The following is an 11,137-nucleotide window of genomic DNA, read 5'->3' on the forward strand; positions in this document are numbered from 1 at the left end:
GTGATTGAATCCTACTCACAAAATAATGTTAGTCTGAAAATGGTTCCAGAACACACTTGTCAAAATGTTGGTGTCACAGACAAAAACATGCTTTGCATCCATGAGAATCATTCAAAAGTCAGCACTGGAATATGTTATCCACCCAACTTACGTGCTGGCTACTTCCTGTATATTGGATGCAACAGGAATCTGACATTAGATCACTGGCATTAAAGCAGGCATTTGGGGACCTAAGCCTAGTGTGGCTTGTTACGGTCACCTAGTAAATTCAAGGGTGCAGCAAGATTTGAACGGGGGGTTTCTAGAGTTACAACCCACAAACTTACCCACACTGCTGCACCAGCTGTACTGAATCAGTGACTTCCCAATGTGGGTTTTTTTCTTTGCCTTTATTGCCTTTTCTAAAGGGTATATGGGGCTCTCTGTAGTTGTCGTTGTTCTTTAGTCGTTTAGTCGCATCCGACTCTTCGTGACCCCATGGACCAGAACACACCGGGCACTCCTGTCTTCCACTGCCTCCCGCAGTTTGGTCAAACTCATGTTGGTAGCTTCAAGAACAATGTCCAGCCATCTTGTCCTCTGTCATCCCCTTCTCCTTGTGCCCTCAATCTTTCCCAACATCAGGGTCTTTTCCAGGGAGTCTTCTCTTCTCATGAGGTGGCCAAAGTATTGGAGCCTCAGCTTCAGGAGCTGTCCTTCCAGTGAGCATTCAGGGCTGATTTCCTGAAGAATGGATTTTCTTGCAGTCCATGGGACCCTCAAGAGTCTCCTCCAGCACCATAATTCAAAAGCACCAATTCTTCGGCGATCAGCCTTCTTTATGGTCCAGCTCTCACTTCCATACATCACTACTGGGAAAACCATAGCTTTAACTACACAGACCTTTGACGGCAAGGTGATGTCTCTGCTTTTTAAGATGCTGTCTAGGTTTGTCATCGCTTTTCGTGTAAATCCTCTGCGGTCTAGAAAATAATTATTCAACTCTGATGTAAACAGCCAAAGATGCTTCCCTATTCTGATTTCTAATAACATTTTCTAGGACCTTTGGCAAATCACCTAAGGCTCTTCTATATTTGCATATCAACTTTGCTTTATGGCTGGCAAACACTGAGTCTAACTTTTTGTTCAATAAATTACACATCTAAGAATCTTCTAATTGACTATTTCCTGAAAATTATCAATGAAAGGGGTGATTTACAAAGGCAGGCATTTATTTGGAGCTTCACAGGAGAAAAGCAACTGGGAATTGAGTTACAGCGGAAGAGCAAATGGGAGAAAAAAATAGCAGGCTCCCTTCTGCCACTTCCACTGAAAATCTGTCTCCTGGTGGTGTTTTTTGGTGAACAAGTGGGGGTTTTTCCCCCATCCCTACATCATTATGAAGTGTGTGCCAAAGAGCTCCTGTTCCCTAGATTTCCAAAACATGAAATCACAGCACTTGACTCAAGAAATATTGCCAGTGGGAACTAGCCCATCCCCAAATAAATGTTTTAATTCTCTTTGAAATCTTGCCTAAGCCCCCTTGATTTCAATAGGACTTCGAGCTTTAATAGTGTGGATAGTATGGATTGGACAGTTAGAAAGCTCACACTTGTCTTTAAACATGTGGGGTCTTTCTTTTATTAGAGGGGCGTGGGCGTGCCCATTACTGATTTAGAGCTTTAAACAATATAATATTGTATGTCTTGGTATGATCCAAATGATTCCATCAGCTAATATTAGTTGACAGTTTGTCCAGATTCCTTCCAGTATCTATTGTAATAGTTTTATCAACAGACTGGTATAAAGCATGGAAGAGTCGTTCAGTTATTTTTACAAGAGGTTCTTAAATACTCTTCTAGAATATGTTGTAACATCATACTGAAACCTCATATCATACTGAAACCCCAGTAGTTTGATTCTCGTTTTTCAATAATGACATGACAACAGCATTCTGACTCATAACCATCTAATTAATTAAGCTGGCTTTCCTGTTTTGTTCTGCTTCTAAGCCTTCTGAAGGCTTGATTTCAAAGAAAAAGTTTTTGATTTCCATGCCCTTTTGCCCTTTTGTAGCTTCTGGTCACCCACACTGCTTCTTCTGCCACCTGGAGCTTGGCTCAGACCGGGAAGTGCCTTCTAACTTTGTCCGCTATGTGGATGTGGAGTTTGACATGCCAACCACTTCAGCATCCAAAGCCACCATCCGGTCCATCTCTGTGGAAGGCAAGACAGATGTCAGGAAGTGGGTCAACTATTCAGCACATTACAGTTACAAGGTACGAGCGAGCAGTTTTCTTCCAGGGATTAAGTGAATTGGGGTTAGTTAGTTTGTTTGCAAATGAAACTATTTTATAGTATATCTATCAGGATCACAAACTGCAGTGAATGACTAGATTCTCCATGTTGTCTTATATGTCTTCTACCATAAATTTTGAAGTAGAACTACAGTAGGCTTTGTAACTCAGTAGTAGATTATAGGTATTGAATGGAAAAGGCCCCAGATTCAGTCCTTGGCAACTCTAGATATCTGATGGTAGGGCTCAGAAAGATCTCTTGCCTGAAACTGTTGCGATCCCCTGAGAGTAAACAACACTGAGCAAGATGGAGCCAGTGATCTAACTCTGTTGAAGACACCTTTATATGTTCATAAACCTAGGAAGAGGAGAAATACATCAGATACTCCTCCCATTTTTGCTATAAGAACAGTGATGTGGGTGTTGCAGAAGGAAGGCTGGGATTACTGTACTAAGTCCCTACCTCCTTGAGCTCCTTCATTGTCTGATTTCAATCCAGCAGGCTTGAGGGTTCTTCCTATCAAATGGGACATCATGACACTGAGTCCATGCTAATCTCCTCACCCACTGCAATTTTGCCAACAACAATGAGGGTTGATGGGATAGCTATGATTGGAATCTGTCCCACTTTTGCAGATGAGAGTCTCGTGTAGAAGGGTATATGTCCACTGTCTTCACTGTAGAGCAGAGATGGAGAACTGGGAGCTGGGCATGTTTAGCCTGGAGAAGAGGAGGTTAAGGGGTGATATGATAGCCATGTTCAAATATATAAAAGGATGTCACATAGAGGAGGGAGAAAGGTTGTTTTCTGCTGCTCCAGAGAAGCGGACACGGAGCAATGGATCCAAACTACAAGAAAGAAGATTCCACCTAAACATTAGGAAGAACTTCCTGACAGTAAGAGCTGTTCGACAGTGGAATTTGCTGCCAAGGAGTGTGGTGGAGTCTTCCTTCTTTGGAGGTCTTTAAGCAGAGGCTTGACAACCATATGTCAGGGGTGCTCTGATGGTGTTTCCTGCTTGGCAGGGGGTTGGACTCGATGGTCCTTGTGGTCTCTTCCAACTCTATGATTCTGTGATTCTATGATTCTATGATTCTAACTTAACGGCATTCAGAAGTTTCTCGACTACAGCTTCCATTGTCACTGACCATTGCCCATGCTGACTGAGGCTTATGGGTACTGAAGTCCAACAATAGCTGATGGAGGGCCCAGGTTCCCCATCCCTGCTTCAGAGCAGGTTGCCATTGGCTGATGTAGAAATTTTACTGTTCTTTTCCCACAACTCCCAACTTCCTCTTCCTTATCAGGTGGAGATAGAGCAGAAGAAGAACTTGAATCCAGATGTGATGGAAGAACACACTGATAACCCCAAGGACTGTGCTGTGCAGTGAAAGGAAAGGTCCATCTGCAGTTGGAACAGAAGAATCAACAGGCCTTGAAGAAGACGGAACAGCAAGTTGCTCCTGCTGTAGGAAAAGCCGGAAAGAATCTGGAGCGCCATAGGGTTTCCTTGTCCTCTATGTCTATACTTAGAGAGGAACCTATTTTGGGATTTGTTTACAGCAGACTGGTGGCTTTGTAGAAGCACACTAAGCATATAGTATATAGGCTTACAACTGATTCAAGCCTGCCTTCGTCTCTGACACTAATCTTCTTACAGTGATATAATGGTATTTTTTTTCAACTCAAAAGGTGTAACTCTAGTCTTATTGACAGTCTTTCTCCCCTTACTGTGTGCTTGACATTACCTGAACTCTTGCAATTCAGTCCTCAGAAGAGCTCTTCCAGGTACTCTGCAGAAGCACTGAGGGGGAGGAAGGAATGAGAGAATGCACCACAGCATCCCTTGGGTTTTCTGTCACGTCCATGACACTTAGTGAAACATTTGAACAGCTTTTCTTCTCCACCAGTGTAGACGGAACCACTGGGAATTCCACTGGGTGAAGGACAAGTGGATTGACCTTCCCTTCTTATCATCTCCAAGGCAGAACATTTAAAAATTGCACATTTCCTTGGATTTTGGTGGCCAGAAAGCTTCCTTTATTCACTTAGACTGACAGCGGGGCCAGGATTATTCTTTAGACTTGACATAGTTATAGCTGCCAGTAGAGGGGACTAGGATAATATTTGATCAGGCTTGACTGGGAGGATACTGGAAGGAAATAATTTCATTTAAATTAATGGTCAAGTGAATGGTCGGGTGGACTGGTTACTTCTCTGACAGATGACAATTTATATTCTTGATAGGGATAGGGAAAGGAGGTGCTCTGTTTATTTTTTTGTAGATGTTGACAATGCTGCTTTCATGTTCTGTCCCAAAACCTACACCTTATTTTAGAAAGACTGCAGTGCCACAGTTGTGTGTGATATTCTTACTTTATAATGTACTGGCATAATGGCATAGCAGTCAGTGTTGTCAGTACTCTTTGAATTCTCTGTCTACAATAGTCTCACACAAGTGCAAAAATTAACAAAGTCCAAGTTCCCACCCCACATGACTGTAAAGATAATCTTGAAAATGTCTGGATATACCTGAGCAGAATGTTCAAGGGTCAGGTGGTAAATGGAGTTGGAAAGCAGTATGGGACTTCAGCACAGAGGCATTATCATGCAGTTGGGTCATTCAGATCCATTTGTTGTGTGCGCGACAACTGGTACACCCACAATATTCATTGCTATTCCACCTGTGGGTGGAGCTTTAGAATATATGCCATGTGGGAGAGTTTTATCTCTCTCAATCATTCCACCGCCACCTTTTTACATTGTGAAAATGTGAACAGGTATCTCTGTACCTGTGCACATGCACCTTAAAACAACAACAACCCAATAATTCCAGAAGAGCTCAAGGTCAAAACTTGTCAACATGTTTCACAATGGGCAAAATGGAGGCTAGTGTATTGGCATGGACATGTGATGCTGTAGTACAAACAACTAATTTTATCTAGATTAGAGGTGGGGAATCCTGAGTTTCCCCCCACCCCAGCAGGCTACTTTGGCAGGTGGGTACTGTTGTCCAGCTGTCAAATCACCAGACATCACTCTGGTCCTTGCCAATCCTTTAAGTTTCACCCCTGTGCAGAAGTGAATTCTAAGAACATTCAAAACAACATGATGGAAAACCCCAAACCCTGAAAATATACAAATCCAAAGAAACACTACCATGCTGCCCTTCACTTACGCCCTAAGTCTGGTTTATACATGCATTTTCATTACTGGATGAGAGTAATGAAAGGATGTCTTTTGTGTTCTAATGGGCATCACAGAGAGAATTTTCATTTCACATCACCTGTAAGTTAATAGTCGAGACCCAGCTCTATACATGTGGAGCTGTTTTTAAAATGCAGTGGACATGCCTGTCGTCCCTTTGGTGGGGAGGTAGAAACAGAGGTACTAAATCCAGCCTTCTTCCTTTTCCTTCCCAACAGGTGATAGGTAAGATTACTGTTTGTCGAAGAGGAACGTATTATGCACAGCTCAATCATGGAGAGGAATCACATCTACAGCACCTGGTGGTGGATGAGAATCCTCATCTGTATAGCCCCTAACTAGATTCTGAGCCAAAGCTTTGCAGTGGAGTCCACTTCCTTATGCAGGTGGCAGTCATCAGGTATAAAGTAATCAAATGAACATATGTGAACTAGACCCACTTAAAAGCTGATACTCCAGAGGATGCTAAAGCTTGGACCTTGCTGTTTCATAGCAGTCTCTGAAAATACTTCTCTGCGTGTCCTGCATGGGTTTTGCTCAGGCATCTGGGTGGCCCCTGTGAGAATAGGATGCTGGGCTAAGATCAGCAGGCTCTTATCTTCCTAAATATGCTACAAATGCATCAGGTACATATAAGAACATGTACAGCTGGTCTTAGAGCTGTAAGAACAAAGTCAGCTGATCTTAGAGAAAGCAATTGGGCAGAGCAGGATGGGTAAGGGTGAAGATATCTCTTAGATATTTGGAGTCCCAATGTATTAGGTTTCTAAACATAACGATCGGTATCTTGTGAATTGTGCCCAGATTTCCATTCACACCCTAAAGCTTCGAATTCAACATGTCCCGTGCATCCAGTTCCATTCAGATGTCATTATGTAGAATGCACTACAGCCCTTAGGCTTACAAGGCCATTTGTAATTATTAGCAGGTGTAAATTCAAAGCTGGGTAGTGTAAGACCCAGAAGCACCTTCTTGAATGGAGAATGAACAGGAGACAAGGCTATAGTCCTGAGCAGAAGAGGCTGGGACACATCATTGATGTTTATGTCCCCACAAGTGGGCATGACAGCTGGCTGATTATATCTGCGTTTGGTAGATTTGCCTTCAATTGACTTGCCAATATCCTGCCCACTGTTCCAAAAAGTTACATAGCATATAATACCATTTGGCTTTAGTCCTCCTTCTGCAGTATTGTCAGTTGTGCAGGGACTGATAGAATACCCTGCTAATTTATTGTGGAAAGAAACTGTGTCTCTTTGCTATAAAAAGGGTGTTGTGTTGCTTTCAGTCTGCTCTTTGCTGCCTCCATCCAGACGGATTGTTCATGACCTCTTGCACTATTGTGATTGAGTGGGTTGGTTGTTTTTTTACATATTTTGTAACAGGTTTCTACCTTTTGATGTTGTACTATGAGAGAGTCTACACACTGGTTGATACTTTAGGCATTTTGTTGTCCCCCCCCCAAAAAAAACCACTTCTCTGAGAAATGTTCTTTTGAGTTTCATTGTGGGAGAAACCGTTGAATAAAAGCAAACAAAATGCTACCTTTATTGAAGTCAATTTATTTGTGTTGGCATTCTACCTACAGATCCAACATTCATAGTGCATAAGCATTAAAACTTCTTTTGAACCAAAGCCCATCCCTGTGGCCTATGAATATATTACTAATACTGTCATTTATAGTATTATACAGCATATATAGTGTGAATAGGGAAGGGGGCTGAGGGTGAGAGTGCTGGTTATTGAATTCATAGGTGAGTTAAGATTTGGATCTGCGCCTTTCTGTCTCAAAGCTGACATTCTAAGACTATAATCCTAATTGCAGGTAGCTGGGGGTAATTCAGTAGGACTTATCTTGTAAGTCACCATGTTCTCAATTTCAGCCTCTGCATCTAAAGGAAAATGCATTGGAGTGTATGCAGAGTGCATTTTCCCAACCCTTGAGCAGTCTGCCCCACACATATGATATTACAGGGTAGGGTTTGCAAGCAGGCTTGAGCAATGACACCTCACTTAAACAAGGCCTGGTATAATCATTATGCTGGACATGGTCAAATAAAAAATGAAAACAGGCAGCATGCTGCAATAACTCTGCTGTTGTTGTTTAGTCGTTTAGTCGTGTCCGACTCTTCGTGACCCCATGGACCAGAGCACGCCAGGCACTCCTGTCTTCCACTGCCTCCCGCAGCTTGGTCAAACTCATTTTCGTAGCTTCGAGAACACTGTCCAATGTGATGCAATTAACCGGGTGTCTGTGGGCTGGGTGTGGGCTGTATTTGTATACAACTACTGCACATATGGATGTGGCAACTCAGATTAGAGGTTACCCTGCCCACACTGAACTATGTACAAACAAGTCCATGCTTAAAACAAGGCTGCGCATTAGCTGCTCTCAAAGTTTTGCTCTACAATCTTATGCAAGAGCAGCTAAGGTGGCACCTTCCTCATCCAGAAGAGCAGGTTAGCCATCCTGCATGGAAAAGCACATCCCTTTATTAGCACATGTGTTGGATGACTTTGCACCTAAAATGAGACCCCAAAGACAGTGGGTGCCTGAGGAGTCTTTCTTATACCAAGTCTTCTTCTTTGGTGATCACTTGTAGTCGAGTAAGATTGTCTTCCATGAACATGGTCTTAACAGTGAGTCCGTAAGTGACTGTGGAGGCCAATTCTGGATCCACATGTCCTTCCACAGTGGGGACATAGGTTTCCGGGCGGGAGTTGATCATGGCCAGGGTCTGCCACACGTTCCTTCCAAAGCATGTTTCGTCCTGAGTTCAAGCATCTCCAAAGCCAATGGCACCTTTGGTAAAGGCTGTACTCCAATTGGAGCACTTGCAGGCCAGTGTTTCCTAATTGTCAATGTTTATACTACATTTTAAAAAGATTTTCCTTAAGAGAGTCTTTTAACGTCTTTTGTTGACCACCAGCATTACACCTTCCATTTTTAAGTTGGGAATAGAGTAGATGCTTTGGAAGACGATAATCAGGCATCCGCACACGACAAGTCCAACGAAGTTGATGTCAAAGAATCATTGCTTTGACACTGGTGATCTTTGCTTCTTCTAGTACACTAGCATTAGTTCGCTTGTCTTCCCACGTGTACAATTTTTCAGAGACACCGTCACCGTTGATGGAATCTTTTGAGAAACTAGAGATGGTGTTTATAGGTGGTTCATGTTTCAGAAGCGTACAGTAAGGCTTCTATTACAATAGCTTTGTAAACAAGCATTTTAGTTTCCCTGCGAATGTCATGGTCCTCAAACACTCTGCACTTCAATTGGGAGAAAGCTGCACTCGCAGAGCTCAAGCAATACTGGATTTTGGCATCAATGTCAGCCCTTATGGAAAGATAACTGCCCAGGTAGGAGAAGCGATTGACATTTTCCAACGTTACACCATTTAATTGGATTTGTGGTGCTGCAGAGGGGTTGCTTTGTGCTTGTTGGTGCAGCACTTTGGTGTTTTGGATGTTGAGCAATAGGCCAAGCTTTTTGTAAGCTTCTGCGAAGGTATTTAGGATGGTTTGGAGGTCATCCTCTGAGCGTGCACACACTACGTTGTCATCAGCATAGTGAAGCTCTGTGACAGAAGTTACGGTAACCTTACTCTTTCCTTCAGCCTACTCAGATTAAAGAGCTTTCCATCTGTTCGATATATGATTTCTACTCTGGTGGGGAGTTTACCTCCAACAATGTGTAGGATCATGGCAATGAAAATAATAAATAGAGTTGGGGTGATAACACAACCCTGTTTAACACCTGATCCCAGGAGAGCCAAAGGTTCCTCACATCTGCTCTGTACTAAAATATACCAATGGATCAACATTGCAGACATTTCTTTTCCATTTTTGGTAGATCTGTTTCAGATCTCATAAGACCCAAGAGTTTTGCTAGATCATTGGACCAATTGTCCATCTTCCAACCAGATGTCTCCTCCTTCATCCGAGGATCACAGGTCAATTAACAATATAAAAACACAAAAATGCATAACAGTAATAAATAAAAACAATAATGTCCTCACAGTTTAAAAGACCAGAGATTCCTTAATTAGCCAAAGGCCTGGGAGAAGAGGGATGTTTTTGCCTGGTGCCTAAAGACAGGATTTATTACATCATGTATACAAAGCAAATATGCTTGTCAATTTCACTTCTACATGTGAGATTAAAAAAATTTAAATACTACAATATGCTCTAGTATTGGTGAGCACATTTGGCACCGCCAATCAATGTGGATAACACTGACCCAATGGTCTGTATAAGGTTCTTACATTCACCCTGCAACTCCACGTGGTTCCTTTCTTAAAAATAAGAGGGGCCCAAGAATTAATAGTGCCCCAATAATACACTTCCATAGGGGAGCAAGAGTTAAAAACTCCACACACACCCCAAGCCATCCCTGCTGGTGTATAATTTGGGGGGGGGGGCTGGTGAGTGGGGAACTACAGATTCACTGTTGCTAGAACATTTCTGTTCACAAAAATCACAAGAAGTTTGAAATGTAATTGTATGTTGAAATAATCACTTCACTTGAGCATTTTTTTGGCTCATTCCAAAATGAACAGATTCTGCAATGTGGATTTTAAAAGCCCCATTTATTTTTATTTGTGAGGCACATTTTCGCCACCTTGTGGTCTGATGCTATTACTGGAAAACTCATGGATGAAAAACAGAGACAATAACCAACTCATCAAAGTGAGGTACAAAACTGGAAAAATGTTTTTAATATAAAATGATCTGACGCGCAAGGACTTTTTCTTAATAAAAAAAGCACCTACATTATACAGTCACAAAATGTCCCTATGAAAATTTCTAGTTAGTTTCATACACTGTCAAATAATCCAGATATCCACAAAATTCAGTGAATACCACATTCAGGAACAGCAGATTGATCAGTCAGAGGATCTACCAAATGTTCATTGGGATGTAAACTAAAGGGAACCTCCACTGTATGTATAAACCCTCCACCCATCACTATTATTGCATAAAGAAATCCAGTATGTATTGCGACAACAACCATGTCGTTTCTCAATGTTGAAAGTTGCACCACATTTTTCAAGAAGCCAATATCTAAGAACCAGATTAGATGTTACTTTGCAGTGTAGCACGCAGTTCTCTTTTGGGAACTTATGTAGTGGTTTTTTCTAGGAAAAAGCTGAGGTTCAAATGTTAACCATACAGGTCGGGTACTTCTGTCACAGTTCAGAAACAAATGATACATCCATTAATACAATAACAGGACTACAGTATTTAGAGCACCAGCACTTTAAATGTTTTTGACAACTTTGAAAGGAAGAGATAAATTATGATCCACAGACCAAGGGAGGCTCTGTTGTTGTGAAGGCTCTGTGACAGGGCCTTCTTGGTGGCAGTTCCGTTTGCAGAATGCCCTTCTTGGTGCAGCATATTTATCTAATTCATTATAGTTAGTTAAGTATTTCTATTGCTTTACTTGATCTGGGGGGGGGCTGCCCCCCCCCGGCTATGCCCATGCTCAGATATTTGATGGCTGAAAGATACTGTTCCTGGCAACGTTATTAGCTTCGAAGGTATGTAGTGGCTTCCAATTGTATTGTTTTGGCTTTTGGGGGTTTGCAGCCCTCAGCTCCTTGGAGAGGAAGTACGGGATATAAATTTAATAATCACAATAACAAC

The 11,137-nt window shown here is 42.1% G+C and overlaps 1 protein-coding gene across 5 annotated transcripts in view; it reads left to right on the forward strand.

The window, feature by feature from the left end:
* Positions 1 to 7,028, forward strand: part of STON2 (stonin 2) — a 99,601-nt gene extending 92,573 nt beyond the window's left edge. For 3 of the 5 annotated variants that reach the window (XM_083501620.1, XM_083501621.1, XM_083501622.1), the window contains 2 exons: positions 2,056 to 2,258; positions 3,585 to 7,028. In XM_083501620.1, the coding sequence (XP_083357746.1) occupies positions 2,056 to 2,258; positions 3,585 to 3,668 (287 nt within the window). In that variant the 3' untranslated portion in view covers positions 3,669 to 7,028. The remainder of the gene's footprint in view (positions 1 to 2,055; positions 2,259 to 3,584) is intronic. The other 2 variants (XR_014525736.1, XR_014525737.1) reach the window with 1 other exon arrangement.
* The last annotated feature ends 4,109 nt before the right edge of the window (positions 7,029 to 11,137 follow it).

The sequence above is a fragment of the Podarcis liolepis genome (genome assembly GCF_965112155.1).
Source record: "Podarcis liolepis genome assembly, chromosome: 1".
In the NCBI taxonomy this organism is placed as follows: Eukaryota; Metazoa; Chordata; class Lepidosauria; order Squamata; family Lacertidae; genus Podarcis; species Podarcis liolepis.